Genomic DNA, 22,114 nt, shown 5'->3' on the forward strand with positions numbered 1-22,114 from the left:
CAAACTGTACAGTATTTTGTAGTATTTCTTTTCTGGAAAATTCAAACACATCCACAGGAAAACGTATTTAAATAAAATACTTTGAAAATAAAAGCCTCTCCCGGCCTCCGTCCTTGGAGTCAGACGTGCCTTTCTTGGCTTTCTGTGACCTTCCCCTGGACGTCACTCACGGATTATGGACGGTGACAGAAGCGGCCCCCCCCCCCCCCCCCCCCCGCAGAGCCCAGGCCACAGGACCAGGAATGTGCTGGTCCTCTGCCCGCAGGCAGGCGCCTCGGGGACCAGGCCTTGCAGAGGTGCCCTGGCAGGTCCTAAACAACGTCCCCTCCTTCAGTAAGGCCAGGCAATGTCTCCTTAAAGGAAACGGGAAGGCAGAGCTGAAATAGACTGTGCGTCCTCTCTGGCCCTGGGAAGGTGAGATCGAAACCCTCTATTGAGAGACGTGCGTGCGTACAGACATTTGTCTCTTCCCAGGTGGCCACAGCTTTGCCTCAGTTCTGACCGGCAGTGGTCTGGATCCCTGGCCCCTCCCTCAGTGAGGCTAGGCTGGTCCTCAGAGCAGAAACCACCTAGAACAGCGCAGTCGGCTGGGGGGGACTGTTCCATGTCTGCACCGTCCATGGCGCCATCCACCACATACAGCTCTTAGACGGAAACGTCACGGCACAGCGCAGGCGCGGACGCTCTGGGGCAGCGATCAGCACCTGGCCGGCGGCAGGGCGGAGGAAGGCAGGCTCCGCCCCTGTCCCCCACAGCAGGGGGTGTTCTGCAGTTCGGGTGGACTCCGGGGCCCCCTTGCCCATCACCGCACACCCCCTGCCAACCTGAGGACCGAGAGCGGAGACTCGGTTCAGCTCCCTGTTCTCTCCACCAGGACCCCCACACCAGACACCCCGGGGGGAGCAGCTGCTGACCCGAGGGGAGGCCCGAGCTCAAGGCCAGCAGCATCACGTGCCCAGACTTGGCCCTGACCTTGGGGTATGAACGTGGATCTGTGCAACGGCCTGAGCAATCACCTCGCCAGGACCCTCTGCACGGCTCCTTGGCCTTCAACCCCAGTAGTGTTCCCAAATTCAAAGTCACAGGACCCCAAGGCTGACACAGTCCCTTCAGCACCACCGCTGGTGTCTGCCGAGGTGCGAAGGGATGTTCCCACATAGCTGTGGCACGTCCCTGGGGCTGCTGTGTGTGCGCACACCTCACGAGCACTTTGACTCTGCCACGTGCTGAGCAGCCGTACAAAGTTGTCCGAGGGGCTCCCAGCCTGGTTGGCAGGGCAGGCAACCAAATCGAGCACTGCAGCGGGGTGGTCACTGTTCCCTAGAGGGGAGCTCTCAGCTGGTTTCTGGACGGGCTGGGGACGTCCCCTTGGAGCTGCGCAGAGAGTCTGGAGGAGGAGATGGGGAAGGCAGGCCCCATCTGCAGAGCCTTCGACCTGATTGTGCCACCTGCAGTGGTGACGTGGGAACAGCCTAACAAGGACACCATCAGGGTGGGCGCTAGGACGCGGGACTAGACTGACACGTTTTCTGAGACCAGCTCCAACTCCCACCAGGTAGGTCCGTTGGGCCCATGACTTCATGATGGTGCCAGCCGATGGCAGGGGCAGGGGGCGAGCTGATGCACACGGAGCCTTTGGCACAGGGCCGGGCTCACGGTGAATGTTCAGTAAATGTGAGTTGTCACCGTGGGTAGAAGGAAGACCACGAGAGCGTGTGTTCTAGAAGTCAAAGGGGAAGAAACTTTCCAGAAGAAAGCAAGAGTCCACAGAGTCCTACGGTGCAGACAAGTCAAGAGACAGGGATCGAAAATAATGTACACGTCCTGTCCCCCTGGGTGCTGTACATCCCTGACTTCACCAAGCGCTGCACTGTCCACGCACCACCAGTGACCAGCCTTGCTCTCCCGCCTCACCTCGGCCCCCTCCGTCCACAACCAAGTCACCCTAAGGCGGCAGTGCCCCCTGGTGGCCAGACCAGGAGAGCGTTTACATCAGCGTCTCCTGGTGACTAGCAACCAGCCCAGCCGGGTCGCAGGTCCTCAGACCGAACTGCCATGCAGACTCCCCGGGTTTCAGGGGGTGTCCACAAATCGGTCAGGGTTGAGACTGCCATGCCCCTTGGACAGATGAGGGATTTTTATCATTCCGAGTCTTAATGGTCGCTAGGGTCATATTTCTGATGAAGTGTCCCAGGTTTTACATCACTGCCCACATGGAAGCTGCCCTCACCTCACAGGTCTTGCCCCTCCCAGGAGATCAGACCACGGGGCAACCCTGCTGGTGCCGGTGTCCCCAGCACTCCACGCCCATTCCCCCCCCACACACACACAGAGAGAGAGAGAGAGAGAGAGAGAGAGAGAGAGAGGAGAGCGATTTCTTCTTCTTTTTTTTTAATAGGTATAATTTTGAGTCATTCACACTGGGTGGCTATTGTTGCGTTGGCTGTTGTCATTTCTTTTCTTTTTTCGACAATCAAGGGGAAAAGAGGTCCGTGCTCCTGACTAAATAGTCGGGTATTGCACGTTTTAAAAATTGTCACAGCACGCCGGCGGAAAATCACCGCTCTAGGTAAGTGCCAGTGGTCTCTGAATCACACTTGAGAAATATTATCTAGACAGTCAGAAAACAAAAATTCTGTGGTCAGATACATTTGCAAGACCCTGCATACTGACTGCCCCTCTCCCCCTGGAGATCCGCGATGCACGGGTCACATTAGGTTCTAACAGGTGCATCTCTGCTCCAAGCTTACTGCCATGAAACCTCCTCTTTTAGCACACCTGGAAGAGAAAGGGGTACAAGGAACAGCATTGGGAAATGCTGCCCTGGAGGGTTCCCCCCAGATTTCATCTGCTCCCGTTTTCCACTGTTGACGGCTCAGTTCCTACCATCCCTAAGGGAACCCGTTCTGAAATGCACACAGATTCCCCTTCACCTTTAATAACCTGTTTCTCACTCTGTCCTTCCCTTTCTCCCATGGGGAGCCACAATAATTCCACCGGTGGCTGTTCATGGCCCCCAGAGCTGGCTAGGGATACACCTCTCTCAAGGGAAATCCAAGCGTTTTGAATGAGGTTATGGAGACGGAAGATGGGGGCGCTCTCTCAAGTGCTGTATATCACACAGAGTACTCTCAAGATCCCATCTGACTCTTGCAGTGACCGGTGCAGTGTGGAACCAGGGGTGGTGTCATTTCATAAATGGAGAAAGTGGGGCCCAGAGCAGGTAAGCAGCTCCCCAGACCTGCAGTGGAGCAAAGCCTCCGACTCCTCTCCCGGCGCCTCTGTGCTGACTGACACCCGCAGGACCGCCTCCCTGACACCGTGCAGGGCTCTGCCGAGGCCACTGGTCCCCGAGTGTCTCCTTCAGATGGTCCCCAGCGAGCCCCATCTGCCTCGTCAGCCCTCTCTAATTAAAGCTAATTGTCTTCACTTACTGAAATAAAGAACTATTTTCATTCCATTGTGTTGTCTTCTTTTATTTAAATCACACTACTGCAAAGCCTTTGCTTTTTAGTTCTTTCATTCTAAATGCACTGCAATTTATCTGTATTGGAGAACACACAGGCCTCTGTGAGCTAACTGGGAACCTACTTTCTTCAACGCTTTTCTCATGTCCCCCGTCAAAAAACAAAACAAGCAAAACAGCTACCGAAGGACCCTGGGAAGTGGATTTATTGACATATTAGGAACTGCCTAGAATCCCTTTCGGGGGCGCCCCCTCACCTCTCATCAGGCCGATGGCGCCCACCCCACCTGTCTCACCACCCAGCCCTGCAGACCAGCTCACTAGGCAACCTCTCCAGGTGTTTCCCAGTTACCTGCTTTGTGCACTAGTCCAGCGGCCACACTGCCGGCACAACCACTAGGCACAGGCTGGCTGCACCCACAGGCTGAGTCTCAAGACCATGTTATCCAGGAAGGAAGAAAAGTGGGGACTCCCCAGAACTCACCTTTACGGAGGAGAGGAAGTGGTGGAGTGGGGTGACACTGCCATCTGCTGGCCGGCCTGGGTACAGCGCATCTCCTGCAAGGACCGCAGGCCCCAACCCTACTGATCTGCGCTCTTCATGGACAGAAACCCCTTCCTGGTCCTCTCCTGCCCTGGTGCAGGGCTTCAGGGAATGACCGGGGAAGGACTTTGCGAAGGACTTGCTCCAGCAAATGATGAGGCTTCACCAGGAGCTTTTCATAATGTGTGCTTGCGTTTCCTGGTGCCACGCCATCCGTTTGCATTTCTCCCTGTCCACAGCCTCTCTCTCCACACAGGACCCCTGGTCCTTTTCCTTTGAGGCCTCCTCTCGATCACAACTCCTGGGTCATTCTTGTCTTTCTCCCTGGCTCCTCCAGCATGTTCTGGCTTTAATGATCCTCAAATCCCTGAGAACTGTCCGTTAAAAATCAGTGGATTGAGCGTCATCCCAAGGACTGAGAGGTCCCGGTTCAGTTCCCGGTCAGGGCCCCTGCCCGGGTTGTGGGCTCAAGCTCCAGTGGGGGGCGTGCAGGAGGCGGCCAATTCCATGTTCTCTTTCTTCGATGTTTCTCTCTCTCTCCCTCTCCCTTCCTCTCTCTCTAAAAGCAATAAGGAAAAAAAAGAAAATTTAAGAAAGCAGAGAGCTTGTTGTCCGGCAAACTCTGGGCCTCGATCCCAGCGGAAGCTACTGCCAAGAGCCAGTAGCTTTTCCAGACAGCCAGGGAAGGACCTCCCTGCCTTCACCACCATGCGCCTCGGCTCCTCTCGTTGTCCCTCCTGAAGAGCTCCTCAGTCCCAGCTGTCCCCCTTCCCCCTGTTCCTGACACAGGCCCACTGCCCTGCCCCAACCTCCCTCACCACCTCCCAGGGCTTTAAAAGGCTCAGGCACAAAGGACCCAGCTGAGCCTCGTTGAAGCAAAGGCCCTGGAGGCGAAGCAGGACCTGGAAACAGAGCGGCTCCAGCTGATTTCGGATGGAGGGCCACATCCCGAACCGGGCTCCCCGCCCACCTCTCCAGCTGGTCCCTGTGCCGGGAACCCCTCCCCTCACCCAGAAACCACGTTCCCCCTCAAACTCACCACACTCCACCCTTTCTCCTCTTCATCACCCCCAGGTACCCTGTCTACCTCTCGAGACATCATGCCCATGACGCTTTCTCTCCCGTGTCCCTGCTCAGTGTCTAGTCCATGTTCCTCCTGACTCCGTGTCCAGTCCAGTCCATGCTGGGACTGTCCGTCACTCAAACCACCCACCATGAGATCCAGCAGTGACCATGGCATTGCCCAATGTGTGTGGGGATGGGGGGGGGCGCAAAAATTGTAAAGGTTGGTAGAAGCCGAGCCAATAAATGACACCCTGGCCCTGGAGGGAGACTCAGCGTTTAGGGGACGTGTGTCCTGCTTCCCACTCACTCCTCCTTGCCATGCAGCAAGGACGAGACCTGCCAACCACACTCCGTGGGGACGCACAGCCTGTGCCCTCCCTGGCATGGGGTTGGGTCTAGAATTCAGGAGCACTTGTGTGGGAAAAGAACACAAGGCTCATTTTCCTTTCAATCAAGTGGTGTATCCGTATCTTCTCCTTGAAGAGGAATCGGGCTTACTTCGATGGTCGCGGACTTTCCTACGGAGAAACCTCCCGGAGTGACAGGAAAAGAAGCCGAAAGGATCCGACCTGGAGTGAGTTCCAGCAATGAGCTTGGACTCGGAGCAAGTTCTCAGACACCCAGGGGACCAGAGAGTGGGAGGCCGGCAAGGGAGGGAGGCTGGGGCTGGAACGGGAGGGAGTCGCTGAAAGGAGACTTTGGGAGGAACAATTACTCAGAGAGTCCAGTTGTTTACCGTTGAAGTGAGTGAGGTTTATTCACAACACGGGCAGGCCTAGGAAGGCGGGTATGGGAGCAGCTGGGAAGGGGCAATGACAACAGCGGACGGAGCGCGGGCCTCCAGCGCGCTGGTGCCAGTCCGAGCTCAGCTGGATGCGAACCCGTCTCGGTCCCTTTGGGGTCCCTTCGTTCTTCCTCATAACACCGGCAGTTTTCTGCAAGAGGGAGACTTGCACCTTTTCCCTCAAAACCCGGAGGCAGCGGGAAGTCGCGAACATCAGGGTCCCTCAGCCCCTCGGTCGGTCGCCTCTTGGGTGCTTCTTTCTAGAGAGAAGATTTGTATTAGCTTGAAATGAACCCGATTTCCGGTTGTCCCCCAGGACGAGGGCTGGGTCCTAGTTTTTCTGCCCTCGCCCCACTTATCTGTCCCTGCAGAGGACTGGAGCCCCTCGGTCCCCATGCTGGTGTCCCCACACAGGCTGCACAGCTACCACTGTGCTGGTCGGTAGCCCCAGACCAGATGGAGGCTGCGGGGGGTGGGGACGCACCCTCTGTGGTCTGAAGCTTGGGGACAGGCTTTGCTGCTCGTTATGCATCCATCGCAGCACCCAGAGGCTGACGTGCCCCCACCTTCCGCAGGCCAGTCCCCAGGACCCAGCCCTCCCCCCGCTCACACAGCCCCAACCCCAGGCTGGTCTTGCCTCACACGGGGGCTGCTCGGATGGGTCATCAGAACGTTCTGGAATGTTCTCCCAGTGTCCGCTTCTCGCTGCCCAGGGCGTGCTCCCCGCTGTAGCCGCGAGGGCGGATCTTCAGCTCCACATAAGGGATGGAGAACTCGTGTCCTTTCCACGGCTCCCAGTTCACCCCCTGCGCCGAAGGGCCAACATGGAGGAGAGGCGCGTGGGGGGGGTGACACAGGAAGTCCGTGCCTGGGACACCCCACCCGCGGCGCTGGGGGACAGAGGGCCACCTCCACTGGGGCAGTCACACACACACACACACACACACACACACACACACACACACACACACACACACGAGAGGAGAGATGTAGAGACGGCGCCCTCTGCTGGCAGCCCCTGGGGGCCGGAGGCGGAGGAGCCCAGGAGGGGCTCGGGCAGCAGGGCAGCCTGGCCTGCAACCATCACAGTGACTTTCCGTCACTCTTTTCCTTTCCAAACACATTAAGGACAAAAATAAACATATTAATTGGCCAACTGTGTGAAATCATTTTCAATTTAGACCATTTAGGTATTAGCCCTGGGATAACGAACCGTCTGCTGAAAACTAAATTTCATCTTATGTCTTTCGACGGGTGAGTGCGATATTTAATTCACTCAATAACCCCGCAGCCTGGCCAACGAAGGGCCCAAGCGGCCCGTTTTCTGTGTTTTAATTCGTGAGGTAAATAATTAGGAAGAAAGTAAACGCCTGGCGTGAAGAGCACATTAACCGGATGAATGTCTTTTATTAGCAAAGACGGGCGTGGTTCGGGCACAGGCCAGGGCACGCTGGCTGCTCGCTGCCAACGTCTGATCTGTCAAGGCTGCCGCCGTGACTCCTGGGTCACCTCCGCGGCCTCCCCCTGCTGCGTGGTCAGGCCAAGGCCATCCACAGCCCCTGGACCTCAGTGTGCTAACGTTTACAGGGGTACTGCTGCGAGGGGAGGCCAGCCTCGGGACCCAGGATGGGAACTGGGGGCCCAGGATGGGGACATCGGGACTTCACGGAGGGGAGGGATTCACACTGCGTAGGAACAAAGATGAAATGCTCCAGAAGCAGTGGGGAGGGCCGGCCGGTGTGGCTCCGTGGTTGAGCGCCAACCCTGCACCAAGAGGTCGCCGGGTTGATTCCCGGTCAGGGCTCATGCCCGGGTTGTGGGCTCGATCCCCATTGGGGGGCATGTAGGAGGCGGCCAATCGATGTTTCTCTCTCTCTCTCTCTCTAAAAGCAATAAACAAAAAAATAACCAATTTTTTTTAATTAAAAAATGAAGGATGAAGAAGCGGGCAGGAGAGCCCGGGGTGGGGGTGAGGAGTCAGGATGGGGTTCACGGGCCGTGGAAGTCGGAGAAGCTGCGGGCAGGAAAGTTGCGGGGGCGGGGGGCAGCCCTGTGAGCGCACTGAACGGACAGGCTCCGGCTGGTGCTGGGGAAATGGGTCCGAGGCGGGTCTGGCCCAGGGCAGAACAGACTGTTTGCCTGGGATCAAAGGACTTGAGACTAACAGCTCTGATTTCACTGGGAGAACAGCTCTGATTTCACTGGGAGAACAGCTCTGATTTCACTGGGAGAACAGCTAGAAAGAATGTAACGTGTGTCTATGGACAGCACGTTGGTAGCCCCGGGCACCCCCTCACCCCAAATGCATATGCTGGAGCCCTGACCCCAGCGTCAAGGTGCTAAGAGGAGGGGCCTTTGGGGGTAAACAGGGTTAGATGAGGTCATGAGGGTGAGTTCCCCCATGATGGGATTGGTGCCCTTTTAGAGGAAAAGAGCCCTGGGCAGTTTGGCTCAGTGGTTAGAGCGTCAGCCTTCAGTCTGCAGAGTCCCGGGTTCGGTTCCCGCTAAGGGCACGTACCTCGGATGCAGTTTGTCCCCGGCCCTGGTTGGGTCGTGCGGGTGGCAACCACTCGATGTGTCCCTTTCACGTCGATGTTTCTCTCTCTCTCTCCCTCCCACTCTATCTGAACAAAATATCGAAAAAATGTCCTCGGGTGAGGATAAAAAAAAAAGAGGAAGAGACACCAGAGCTCCCTCTTTTAATCCCCCTCTCTCTTCCCTCCCCTTCCCTTCCCTACCCCCCCCCCCCCCCCCCCCCGTACATGAAACAAGGAAGGAAGGCCCGCCCTGGGAGCTGACCCTGCGCACACCTGATCTTGGACTCCCAGCCCTGGAGGAGTGACCAACAACATCTGCTGTTCAAGCCCCACAGCCCAAGCTGTGTACAACGGTGTCCACGTGTGAGCTGGCGAGGTGAGTCGGGTGGGACCCACAGTGTGTGCATTCCGCAGTGGACACCCAGGGCTCCCACCCACCCACGGGGGACTGCAGAGCAGGGGAGGGGCTGCAGCGATGGGCAGGGGGCCCTGACCTCGAGGTCATGGAGCTTGGGAAGGAGCCCTACTGCCCGCCTGGGAACCTCCGGGGGGGAAGGGCAGGCACGCCAGCCTGGAGGGCGTCACTCGCGAGCTGAACTGAGCAGAGCCGTCACCCACCTCGCTGTGCTTGGTCTCCCCGTATCTGCCATTGGGGTTGGCCAGGTGGCAGTTCTTGTACCACCAGCCGCCGTGATGCGTCAGGGCACAGTTGCTGAGGGCGATGTCGTTGTCTCTGTCGAAAGTTGTGAACTTCCACCCATTGTGGTAAGTAAGAGCGTCCCCTGCAGGAGAGGAGACAGGAGAGGGAGAGGCCAAGTTCTGCCACTGAGGGGCTGAGGACCTGGCAGGGAAACCTCCAGCATGAAAACGCAAGGCCCAGCCGGGCAGCCACGCAGCCGTCCTCCCAAAGCCCCAGGTGCACCCCCAAGTTTTCTGGGTCACCCCCAAGTTCGGCCATGCCTCCCCCTGGCCCACCCCCCAAGTCCAGTCCTGTGCCTCCCCCTGGTCCATCCCCCAAGTCCAGCCATGCCTCCCCCTGGTCCACCCCCCAAGTCCGGGCCCCTGCCTCCCCTGGAGCCTCTGGCTGCCTTCACAACACTTTCACTTAAAGCCTCAGTTGTGTGAAAGGTCCAAACCCCCAGAAGCAGACCTGACCCCCCACAGTACCTAAGCACCTTTCCCGTCCTCCCTGTCTCTGGCCGACCACCCTCCCAGCCACCCAGACCTGAAACCCCTGAGCCACCGCCAGTCCTGCTGTACCCCTTCAGCCCTTCCTTCCACGGGTCACTCTCACACCCCTGCCCCTCCCCCTGCCTGCTCTTCTCTCAGGCCTACACCCTCAGCAGCCTCCTCCGCACCCCTCCTGACACGGAAACGTCAGCTCAGGCCTCATTTCCGATGTCCTGCCACACGGCGTGAATTTCTCCTCCTTTCTTTGCGGGCCTGGGACGTGGCTGTTCCCCAGGCACAGTCCCAGCGCCGTCCCCACAGGCACCTTCCACCCGTGGAGTGGACAGGTCCGCCCTCCGTGCCTCGGCCCACCGGTTTCTCTCTGCTCTTCATTGTCCGAACCCTAACCACTCCTCACAGCCCAGCTCAGCCCGTGCTGAGGAAGAGGCTCCGTACCCCCGCCCGCACCTCGGACACACCTGGGCTGCCGGAGCCCCCTGGGCGCAGCCCACAGCCCAGTGCGGCGCGTCTCCGTGTCCGGGCATCTGTCATCATTCTACTTGTCTTTCTCCTATTTCTCCATCACATCTGTCATCCTTCTGTAAGTTCACTTTTTAATTCGGCTCACAGAAGGCAATAGGGCCCACATCAATCCCCAGGTTCATTAAGTTCTGTTTTTACAATAATAACCCCACACTCACATCTGATCTGAGTTTGCCCAGCGCCTTCACAAACACATCCTCCTGGGAGCCCCGCAACAAGCCTTCCGGGGGGCGGGCACCGCCTAGTCCCTCCAGGAAACACACTCACAGAGGCTAGACTCTAGGGACCCGTCCAAGTGCCCACCCCTCCCACCTCGTCCCTCCCTGTCACCGTGTCACCGGGCTCATCCCTTCACCGACTCCTATAAAAGCAATTTGGGTCTCAGGGATTGTTCTTTGTAATATAAAACATCCCTAAGATTGCATAGATATGTCCTGCTGGCAATATCTTATTTTAAACTCACTGACTGTGCTCCAGGCCCCATGCTAAGTCCCGGAAAACAAGAACAAATGCAAAATTCATGTGATCTTTAAAAAATGAGATCTTAAAACCTGAAAGAAATGTTCCGTTAGCTGTTGCCCAGTTCAGAGCACAGTGTCTGTTCCGTCTTCTACCAGCAGGGGTCGCTGAGCAGACAATTTTGAGAAGGCCTGTGGGTTTTCCTTGTTCCATCCTGGGAGCCCCTTCCTTTCCCCCATATAAGTTCTTTCCTTTCAGATCCGACCCCAGCCCACCAGCCTGCCCTCGACGTACCCACCTTCTCCACGCACCTGGAGTTCTTTAGTCTCCTGATCACTTATGAGACTCTCTCCAAGTTACCTTCTTTTCTTATTGACCTATTTCCACGTGAGTGTAAGGGGAGAGACCACGTCTCACGCTGTCAGTCGATCTGGCTGGTGACACATTCCTGCCTAGTTACACCAACGTCGAAAATACGCAAAGGCAAACGGCAGACTGACTTGTTTGGGCTTTTTAAACTATAAATATAGGCTTAACTATCACAGTGAAGCGAACACCACACCTCCCGTCTTAAAGGAGACAGCCCCGCGCACCCCCAGTGTGCCCGTCGCTGCTTAACGATGCTCTTTCTCCACAAACGAGCACCTGAGCAGCTGGGTCTCCGCTGAACTGCCTGCCCCTGTGTTATCACCGTTGTGTGATGTTAACGAGACCTATGCTTCCTCTCTGGCTCCACACTGGTTTTGTCTGCATTTCAGCAAAAACACACACTCTCGGAGCCGTGCACGGATGGACCCTGCTGAGGCCGAGTGGAAGGTGGTCCCCCAGCCCATGTGCAGCACCCCGAACTGGGGGGGTACAAGAGGAGGGTTTTTACTGGCTGGAGGTGCAAGGGGGGGGTCAACATAGAATGTTCTGATTTTACAACGGTCGGGATCGCTTTAACGACTTGTTTACCCCCAACCCCCTTTTGGGAGCAGGGCCCCAACCGTCCACGAGGCCCATCACCTGGGCAGAACAGAGTCCATCCCCAGGCCCGGGCCCACGGCAGACCAGGCCTGGCCACACCAAGCGAGGCCCTGGGCAGACACCGCTCACCTGCCGTGCCGCTGTACTTGCCCACGCTGAGCTTGTAGCGCTCCCTGCTGGAGGCCACCTGGAAGAAGTCGTACACGGCGTAGGCCGACTCGTTGGCGGTCTGCAGGTCCACTCGCACCTCGTACCGGGTCGGGGTGCCCGTGGTGAGATTATGCAGCCGGTCGAGTCCTAGAAACAAGGAATTCCAACCGCCAAACGTCACCTTCGCCTTCACCTCCTCGGCTAACGGGGGCCTTCCCCCACTTTCTCGTTCAGGGGCTCATTTTCTACCCGTTAGTTCTTGGACGCAGTCATGCTGCTGGGTGTGGAAGCCACGGCCCCGGGGGGCAGCACGGGGGCACTCACGGGGTGAGCCTGCCCCCTCGGCCCCATCTCTCCCAGGCATCAGCTCTCCACATGGGTGTCCTCTCGTGTTACCCAGTGGTGGTGAGACCGACCCCTCGCCTCCCATCTCTGGAGGGATGCCGCAGCACGCAGACCGCAGGCCGCCCGCTCCGGCGGGCACGGATACCCAGACCGCGACTTTTTCCTGCATGTCCCAGGGGACGCCTTCGGCTGTCCCACGCTCCGTGCACATTGCCCGAGGACGGAGCAGGGGGAAAAGAGGAGGAGCAGTGCCCTCGTGCCCGCAGTGCTGGCTGAGCTTTGGGGACTAGCTTGGCCTGACAGCAGCCCCGAATCCCATCGACGGACTGTTTCTCTGCTCCTTCGGTTTTTAATAAGGTCGGAATCCAGGCAAATCCCGTGGGGCTTCGGTCCAGCAGAATGACTGTGGGGACCAGGCCCCCCTTTCCTAGAGCACGTGGGAACCTTCCGGTGCCATGACTCCGGCACCGCGCTGGCCGGTGGCCCCTCAGGGCCCCTGTCGCTTGGGCCTCTCCCTGAATGTGCTCAGCTTCCCCCAGCTGCCTGACCAGCTTCTCGAGGAGAAATCTCCCCTCCACCATCAGCCCCCCTGGCGTCTCAAAGGTCATACCAAGCCAGAACTCCTTCATGGGGTCCCCAAAGCCTTCCACGTAGGTCCGCCAACGCTTGAAGAAGTCCAGCTGCCCGGTGTTCCGCCTCTGGAAGACCTGGGGAGGGGGACGGCCGTTCCCTCTGACACACTTGACAGCGTGACACAGAGAGAGAGGGGACAGGAGCTGGGGCTGGGGGCTGCCTGAGGACAGACAGAGGGTAAGATGGACAGAGGTGAGGACGGACTAAGAGCGACACTGAGGGAGAGCAGGCGGCCAGGGGGATTCTTGTGGGTCTGGCTTCCTGCGCCCCTGGACGGCTGTTCACTGAGCAGGGGCGCTGAGGGAAGGGGGCTTAGTGATGGCACCATGAGCTTGGGGGGCACGGGAAGCGTGAGCCACTCTGAGATCCCCTGGTGCATGACGATGTCATAGCAACAGCTGAACGTGAGCACCGGAGTCCTAAAGAGAGAACAGGCTCGGCTTGGGAGGTGAGGGCGCGTCTGAGATGACGGGACGGGTCCACCGAGCCCCGTTTCACGTCCTGTCCCCAAGAGCACGCGAGGCCTTCCTGTCGGCCTCCCTGCACGCAGCTGAAGCCCTGTGGCTGGTCCCAGCCCCGGGGCTGTACGTGGGGGCACAGGAGGGAGGGGGTGGGGCTCCCCGTTGCCAGGAGCCCCCCGCCACGCCTTGGTGAAGGGCACATGGTGACAGGGCGAAGCCACAAGCTGGAACTGGCCTGAATCCCTGAGTCGCCCCTTAGACATGGCTGCCAAACCCGAAAAAGACTCCGCACATGAGAGAAAAGCCTTTCACGTCTCAGATCGTTGGGACTGGTGGCGGCTTATTCCTGCCGCACAGCCCGCGTGTGGTCACTAGAGAGCCGCGGGAAAGGACGGGGCCGGAGGGAGAGGAGGCTCGGGTCAGGCCTGCAGGGCTCCGGACCTCCACGGCCCCCGGGGAAGGAGGGGAGGAGGAGCAGCCAGAGGCTCAGGGCGACAGGGAAAAGGTGGGGTCACCGAGAGGACGACGTGGCACCAGGGCCAGATGCTGCCGAAAGGCCCCGGAACTCAGTGACGGAATCCAGAGACACGGAGTCACTGGTGACTTTCTCAAAGGCTGTTACTGAGCGATGAGGGCAGGAGCCCGAGTGGACGGGGCAAAGCGTGAGTGAGACGTGAAGGGACGGAGACCGAGTTGGCTCCTGTTTTATGGTACACGGGCTGCTTTCTTTGCAAAAGTCCCTCCGTCTGGGGAAGGCAGGCAGTTCTAGACAGGATGGAGTGGATTCTTCTACGTGAAATAAACCTACACAGGCCTCCAAAGCTAAGCACACCCGCACGCCATTGGAACTGATACTACACAGCAGGCCTGAGAGCCGAGCTAAACGCCGTCCCAGCGGCCCCGAGAAATGGCTCAGGGGTTCGCAAGGCTGCACCCGCGTCTGCTCCCTCCCCCTTCCTTTGCATTCGTTCAAACGCAGGAGCCCACACTCAGTCCAGCCTCCCTCCCGTCCACCACGCTTCCCAGCACGAGCCTCGACGTGAGACACGCCTGGAGTCTGGTGGGGCGAACCCCCTAACGTCTGTGCTCTGCCCTTCCCCGGGAAGAGACGGGAGAGGACAGAGCCGGCGGCCCGCAGCAGTGCAGGACCGAGGCCGGGGAGCTCCCACCAAACGGGAGCACCCGTGCCTGCCTGCCGGCCAGGAAGCCCTGAACCGGGCATCACGGCCGGGCAAAGCCCCGGGCTCCAGGCTGCACCCGTCAGACCAGCCAGCGCCTGGCAGGCGGGTGGTGAGTCGGTCTTTTCCGTCAGGGCTGAGCCTCGGTCAGCTCCTTGCCAAACGGTGAGGAAGTGTCTGCCTCCGCGGGGCCGGGGGCACCAACTGAGATGGTTTGTGTCAAAATGCTGAGGAGGACATGGGCACGACGGGCCACCGGGGACCCTGCGGTACCGTCGCCATTCTCCTGCCCCCTTGCGCAAGGCCCCCCTAGAGACGCCCCTCCCCTCGCTGCTTCGGTCGTGGATTCACTCGGGTAACAGTCGTCAACTGCGCATCTGCCAAGTCCTGGCTCCGGGCAAGCGGAGATGATGCCACGGTACAGATGCGAAGGTTCCCACGGCTGGGGGGGCTGAGGCCAGGACAGAGCGCGACCCCTCGCCTTGCCTCCGCCAAGTCGAGAAACACCAGCTCTACCGAGCCTACTCTCCAAAAAGCATTTCTCCACATTCTGAGGCCAGTGCTCGTCCCCAGCACAGAGCTGGTTCCAGGCCCTTCCCGGGGACTATCCCTGGGCCACGGACGGTGGAACCCAGGGGTGGGTGTGGCACCAATGCTGGTTCCACAGACGTGGCATCAAAAGACACTCCCAGCCAGGCAGTGGGGCTCAGTGGTTGAGCATTGACCCTGCACCGAGAGGTCACCGGTTCGATTCCCGGTCAGGGCACATGCCCAGGTTGTGGGCCAGATCCCCAGTGAGGGGCGTGCAGGAGGCGGCCAGTCGATGTTCTCTCTCATCGATGTTTCTGTCTCTCTCTCCCTCTTACTTCCTCTCTCTCTAAAATCAATAAAGGAAAATATATATATTAAAACAGTGCTTGACACATAGTAGGCACTCAAATATTTGGGGGGAAAGCATGGGTGTGCCCAGGCAGACACACTGGCAGATCTCTCTCTAAAGGCTGCCCAAGAAATCCGGCCCCTTCCCTGTGCCAGCCAGCCTTCGGAAAGGCTCAAAGGCAGGGACTGGCGTCCAGCGTCAACAGACAGGACGCTCGAGCTACCCGGGCTGAGGGGAGGCAGCAGGAGCAGCCCTGTGGGTCTGATCAGGGGGAAGACCTCCCATGCTGCCTTCTGTTCCGATATCTTAAAAAAGCCATTGGGAATTTGTCCCATCCAATCCAGTGACTGCCTTTCGGCCATTAGATGCAGCTGTGCAGATAATACGTTTTCTTCACCGCTGCTTATCAGATGGTATTATTTTATCCATGGCTGCTCATGAGTCCTCAGTTTCCCGGCCCTGAGCGAACGTGCAGATGAATATGGTTTGAGCACAATGGTCTCAGCTTTCTCCTTCCCTGAGTTGTGGGTGTGAGAGCCCATCGCTCGGGCACAGGGGAGGGCTGGGGAGATGCACACGGGCAGTGGGCGCCCATCGCTCAGGCACAGGGAGAGGGCTGGGGAGATGCACACGGGCAGTGGGTGCCCATCGCTCGGGCACAGGGAGAGGGCTGGGGAGATGCACACGGGCGGCGGGCGCCCATCGCTCGGGCACAGGGAGAGGACTGGGGAGATGCACACGGGGCAGTGGGCGCCCATCGCTCGGGCACAGGGAGAGGGCTGGGGAGATGCACACGGGGCAGTGGGCGCCCATCGCTCGGGCACAGGGAGAGGGCTGGGGAGATGCACACGGGCAGTGGGCGCCCATCGCTCGGCACAGGGAGAGGGCTGGGGAGATGCACACGGGCAGTGGGCGCCCATCGCTCGGGCACAGGGGGAGGGCTAGGGAGATGCACACGGGCAGCGGGCGCCCATCGCTCGGGCACAGGGAGAGGGCTGGGGTGAGGTGAGGTTTGGACAGTGCCCTCCAAGGAAGGTCCTCGGGCCCTGGATCAGGCTGCTGCACTCAGAGAGGGTGCCAGTGGTTTCAGCAGACAAGGGCCCATGAATACAACCTCGCAGAGAGGAGCAGACAGACGTTGCCACGTGTCCCTCTCTCAGGCTTTAGCCCTTCAAGTCAAGGTCCCAAAGGCCTTGCTCTGTGCTCAGGAGCCAGGATGAGGAACTTGGACAATGGGCTCCAGTTCAGGACGAAGCCCCCAAAGAGGTCACGTGTTTCGGGCGACCTGACACCACCCGCTTGGAAAACCAATGATCGTGGAGGAGGCTGGAGTCCTGAAATCTGGTCCCAACTTTGCCACTAACTCATGTGACTTGGCCAAGGCACATCTTCTTGTGGTCACACTTTACCCATCTGTAGAATCAGAATCAGAATCTTGCTCACGTACCCTAAAGCTTTTGTGTGGGGGTCATACCTGGGTAAGGGTCATGTGTGTATGGGGGGGTCATACGTGGGTTAGCGTCATGTTTATGAGTGCTGTGAAGAGTGAAAATTGGGTGACACACATCTGTGGGGCATGATGAGAGGGTGACACACATCTGTGGGGCATGATGAGAGGGTGACACACATCTGTGGGGCATGATGAGAGGGTGACACACCTCTGTGGGGCATGATGAGAAGGTGGGTGACATCTGTGGGGCATGATGAGAGGGTGACACACATCTGTGGGGCATGATGAGATGGGGAGAATCCCAGACCCCTGCAGCTATGAGCCCCAGTCTGTCCGCCCTGCTCTGTCCCAGCGTGAAGCTCTCCGGGCCCTGTTGGCACAGTGGGTGGGCTCCCTCTAACCACGGCTGCAGGCCGCCGGAGCCCCTCTCTCCTGTGGATGAGAAGGAGCTCGAGCTGCCTGGGCCAAGGGGCGCTGCCCGGGGCTCTGGGAGACTCACAATCCAGCCACCTCCATCCGTGTCCATGTCGCAATACACCTGCAGCGGCCGGCCGGCGTCGCCGTGCAGGTAGATGGTGTGCAGGCCACTGGCGACGTTACTGTTCTGCTGGACTTGGCTGCAGTCCGAAGGGTGCGGGAACCGGGCACCCACTAGGAGCCGAGCACAGGGGCAGCGTCACTATGGCAGTGGGCGAGTCCCCTGTTTTAAGTTCATTTATTTTGCCCACGAATGATTCATAACCTCCCGCCACTTGGCTCCTTCCAACTCTTCACGCATCTCATTTTCCTCACTCTGCTCTCCTCAAACCCTCCCAGTGAACTACAAAAAAGGTCAAGTTTGCATCACTTCCTCCCCCAACCCATCTGCCCCCCAAAATAACACCCCGTATCTCTCCCCTCTTCAGTCTCTCTGCCAGGGGATGGATTTCCCCTGAACCCGTACCCCCGTCCACTTCCCCATCCTGGGGAAGACCCAGAGCCCTCAGCCCCTCGGCCTGCGTGGACACCTCTGCTGGCCTCTCCGAGCTCGATCAGACTGCAGGAGCCCACGTTACCTGTGGAAAGGGTGGTGGATACACTCCTGCTCCGGCGATCACCCTTAAAGGCAACCAAGGAGACAGGGTAGGCGACGCCCTGCTCAAGGCCTTGCAACTCAAACCTCTGGTCCGCTCGTCCAAGCCGCACCTCCTACCAAACAAAGGAGACAGGAGGGAGGCGGTCAGTGTATCGCCCCCAGTGCCCTGGGCATCACAACATTCCCTGGAGGCAATGCCAGCAGCTCTCAGGCGGTGCAGTGCTGTCTCTGAGGGACCCCAGAGCGTCCCAGCCACTTCTGAACCGCCGCGGAGAGTCAGCCCCGCTGGGCGCACGAGCTGGGAGCCAGCCAGAGGCGGGAGCACGGGGGCCACCCGCCAGGTCTCCCGGGAACTCTGCCCTCCAGATCCGCACCGGGGCACTCAGCGCCAGGGTGCCAAGTTAGGAGGGGATCTGCAACTGGCCCCCGATATCTGCGAGGTAGGGAGATGGTCGGTTTTTGAACAGGCTCCCAAGCATTCCTTGAGATGATGACTAAATGCATGTACCTCTCCTCCTTTCTTCCTGCCCTCTTCCTCCCTTGCCAAGGAGAGAGGACAGTAACTTTCCACTGGGACACATTTCGAAAACGTACTGGCCTTCAGATCCCAGGTGGGAGGTAGCGTCTTTGAAATAAGGGTTAATCAATTCATTCAACAACATGGTAGGTGCTCAACAAAGCAGACCCCAAGCCCTGGAGCCAACGTTTACTGGGTTAGACAGACAAATACCACAGGGCTGGTGTGAGGGCGGCAAATACGCAACAGTCGGGGGCAGGCGCAGGCCAATCCTACGAAGGGAGACCAGGCGTTCGGAGACGTGCGCACTGTCCCCCGCACACAGCAAGTGATCAGCGAGGACCGACTCGTTTGCCAACAGGTTGTCATGGGACCCAACTCAGCGGCTCCCTGGGGGCGGGGCAGGGGCACCCTGGGAAGAGGCGGGAGTGTGCAGTACCTTAGCGGTGCCATCTGGGAACTGGTAGGTCAGAATGAAGCCATCGATCGGAGCCGAGGGGGGCGTCCAGGCCAACACCCCGCCGGACTGTGTTACAGCTGACGGGCGAAGGTTTCTGGGAGGGTCGATGTCTGCGTATCAAAAGCCAGGCAGTTATTGCTGTTCAGGTACCGGAGGCAAACGACCTTCTGAAGTGTCAACGCACGGTTCCTGCCTTCCTATCCTCCCAGCCGTCCCTCCTTCAAGCCGGGAGCGGGCCCTGTTCTTCCGCCAGCACCTGTGACTCCTCTTCCCAAAGCGCAGAAGCACTGAGCACCAGGTTAAGGAGCAGGTGTCTGGGGGGGAGCTCACTCCCAGACAGAGTGAGCCTGGGCGCCCACTTCCCAGCAGACTCCCAGAGGGGGTGGGTGGGCGCCACCTAGCCGGGTGGAGGGTTCAGAACCGGCAGGGCTCCCACCGTGGCGGGGAAGCGGGGAGCCGATGAGCAAGTGCAGACCTGACAGGACTCTGCACCTGGGCACCACGGCATCGGGGCAAACAGCTGCCGGGAGAGACGACCAGGGGACGGAGGGCCCCCAGTCCCTCTATGGACACCACCCAGGGCTTTACCCAGCCCCGGGGAAGGAGCGTGACCCTAAATCCAGAGATTTATGTCCAACCAGCAGGCTGGGGCTTAGGATGGACGTCAAGTTGGCATAGAAATGTTAAGTTCTATTTTGACACATCTAAGTGCTCAGCCCTAGGTGCTGCTCTGCACAGAGAGAAGCCGGGCAGGGGCGGGTTGTATAACAGAGGGGAGGGGAGGGGAGGGAGAGAAGAGAGAGGAAAAGCCTAGCGTGCCATCTGGTCCCATGCGCTGCCCCCCCGTGAACACCAGCAGAAATGTGGGGACCTGCGCGTGGTGGACCAGGAAAACTGAGCTCAGCAAAAACTGTCTCGACACCGTAGTAATTGGTAAGACCATTTTTTTTCCCCAACCAAGTAAGATATGAATGCACATTTCCATTTTGAAAAGTCATTACAGAAGGTGACTTCAATTTCGAAGTTCCCAAAAATGATGTCTCCAGGCTATTTCGTACCCAGTAGATTTCAGCCGAGAACGGAAATGCAGTGTTTTATAGAAGTCGGGCAGCTGTCGTTTGAGGCAGGATGTTGGGACAAGTCGAGTTCCTGCGGCGTCAGCTTGGCTGGCTGTCTAAGGGCTGGCGTGGGTGTCCGTGTGCCCGCCCCGCCGGAAAACTGACTTTCCGATGGCAAGGTCAAGGCAAACCCGGCTGATTGAAATGTCATAAGCTGGCTTCTGCCCCCTTGGTGACAGCCCCCCGCCCGGGTGATGGCCCTGGGATGCCTTAGCTGACACCCACATTTCTATGGAGCAGCAACAGGATGATATGGTTCTCTTCAAAAACGGGACGTGTGCAGCGAGGAGATAAAGAAGGAAGAGAGAGCCCTGGCCGGTTTGGCTCAGCGGTTAGAGCGTCGGCCTGCGGTCCGGAGAGACCCGGGTTCGGTTCCCGCTAAGGGCACGTACCTCCGTTGCAGTTTGTCCCCGGCCCTGGTTGGGTCGTGTGGGTGGCAACCACTCGATGTGTCTCTTTCACATCGATGTTTCTCTCTCTCTCTCTGTTCCTCTCTCTCCCTCCTGCTCTATCTGAACAAAAAATGGGAAAATGTCCTTGGGTGAGGATAAAAAAAAAAACAAGGAAGGAAGAGGGGAAGGAAAGGGGGGAGGAGGAAGGGAGGAGCTGGTCACCTCTGGAGAGCAGCAACCTACGGAGTCCAGGAAACAGAAAGGAGTTCTTTCTGAACACCCTGGTTCAGTCTGAGGATTTGTACATAAGCATGTATCTATTTTTTTTTTTTTTGGTTAAAAACCTCCTGTTTATTGTAACTAATAATAATTATAAAGAAATTAAAATCACTCCTAACTCCAGTGGCCATGGATGGTGTATGCAGCCATGGGGGGGGGGGGGGGGGGGAGGCAGGCCTTTTCCAAACTATGGAGGCCCCGGGACCTCGGGGTGGGACCTCGGGGTGGCACCTCGGGACGCTGAGGCCTGATCACCCATGTTCGGTGAGACCAGATGCTCAGCGAGACCCGAGGCCCATCACTCACATGAAATACAGGCCTCCAGGCCCCTGATCAGCAACTGGAGAGGGACAGTGACCGGAAACCCCACCCCGAAGAGGAAACAGGAGAAGCCCTAGGCCCCCTGTCCTCCCCCGGAGCTGAGCCTCAGCCGGGCTCTACACCCGGGGCGGGGCGGGGCGGGCGTCAGGGAGGCCACCTTCTGCACAGCCGCGGGGGGCAGCCTGGTCGGACACGGCGGCCTCTACACGCTTTCATGTGACTCTGCAACGCCGTGTCGACGTCTGGCCTCAGAGGGGCAAGAAGGGACCCTCTGAAGACTACCCTTACACAAAGCCCAGTCCTCCCTGCTCCCCTCCCCACACCTCACACCTGTGAACGGCTCCCTGTCCGGTCCCCCATAGTACCCACCCCGAGTCCCTCCTGAGTGGGAGCCGAGGCAGAAGTCACCCCTGGTTCTCACTTTCAAAGGACTACTCATCACCCATCAGACATACTGTCGTGGCTTTCGGCTCCCGACAATGTGGAGGGAACAATACCTTCTTAGCAACACTGTGGCACATCGAACAATCCATCACCGATCTGCCATGATGCTCAAGGTACCTAATTTGTCACTTTATCGAGAACTACTTCACGGGTGATCTTTCTAAAAGGATGATCCCCTGCGTGGCAGTGGCCACATCCTCTGAACGTCTCTGCTGAGTCCGCCAAAGACACGGCTGCTGCGCACCTTACGTCTCCCTCCCGCGGGCCCAGGGTGTCAGGCTCAGCACCGCCAGGGGGAGCAGCTCACTGAGACAGGCACTCGGCTCACCGTCCTGCTCGAGCATAAGACTTGCTCTGCACAGTCCATCACCCCAGGCCGCGCCTTTCGGTACCAAGCACACTCTCACACGCTCAGAGTCCAAATCCAAATGACCGCCTTTCTCGTGTTACCTGTGGGGGCCGTGGTGTCGGCCTTCTTGCTCTCCCGGTCCCCCTTCTGGGCCCACACGTGCACCGTGTACTCCACGCCCGGCCTCAGGCCCATCAGCTCGGTGCTGCTCTGCTCCTTCCCCACCGGGACCTCCCTGGTGTCTCCGTCCGCGGACGTGTAGCGCACCATGTACCTGTCGATGACGGCCTGCACCGGGGCCCAGGAGATGGTGGCCGTGGTCTCCGTCACCCGGTCGGTCACCAGGTTTCGGGGGCTGTCAATTTCTTTTTAAAAAGAAAAGGCTGAATTTTAGATCCAGGGGAGAAGACCCTCGCACCCCAGCCCCAGGAGCTCGCCATTCAATGTATCTAATAACAAAACAATTCCATTCACAAGAGTGTCAAGGCCCCTGGTTTCTATTTTCCAGAAAAACAAACCACTGGA

General features: G+C 58.6%; 1 protein-coding gene across 1 annotated transcript in view; it reads right to left on the reverse strand.

Annotated features, from left to right (window-relative positions):
- Window positions 1-6,524: 6,524 nt before the first annotated feature.
- The window catches only part of TNN (tenascin N), a 38,279-nt gene continuing 22,689 nt past the window's right edge, over window positions 6,525-22,114 (reverse strand). Inside the window, exons 11-18 of the mRNA XM_036273374.1 lie at window positions 21,691-21,954; window positions 18,666-18,796; window positions 17,690-17,822; window positions 17,134-17,285; window positions 12,643-12,739; window positions 11,667-11,834; window positions 9,015-9,178; window positions 6,525-6,665 (exon numbers count right to left, since the gene is read on the reverse strand). Coding sequence (XP_036129267.1) covers window positions 6,525-6,665; window positions 9,015-9,178; window positions 11,667-11,834; window positions 12,643-12,739; window positions 17,134-17,285; window positions 17,690-17,822; window positions 18,666-18,796; window positions 21,691-21,954 — 1,250 coding nt within the window. The remainder of the gene's footprint in view (window positions 6,666-9,014; window positions 9,179-11,666; window positions 11,835-12,642; window positions 12,740-17,133; window positions 17,286-17,689; window positions 17,823-18,665; window positions 18,797-21,690; window positions 21,955-22,114) is intronic.

Source organism: Molossus molossus, unplaced genomic scaffold (genome assembly GCF_014108415.1).
Source record: "Molossus molossus isolate mMolMol1 unplaced genomic scaffold, mMolMol1.p scaffold_m16_p_20, whole genome shotgun sequence".
Lineage (NCBI taxonomy): Eukaryota > Metazoa > Chordata > Mammalia > Chiroptera > Molossidae > Molossus > Molossus molossus.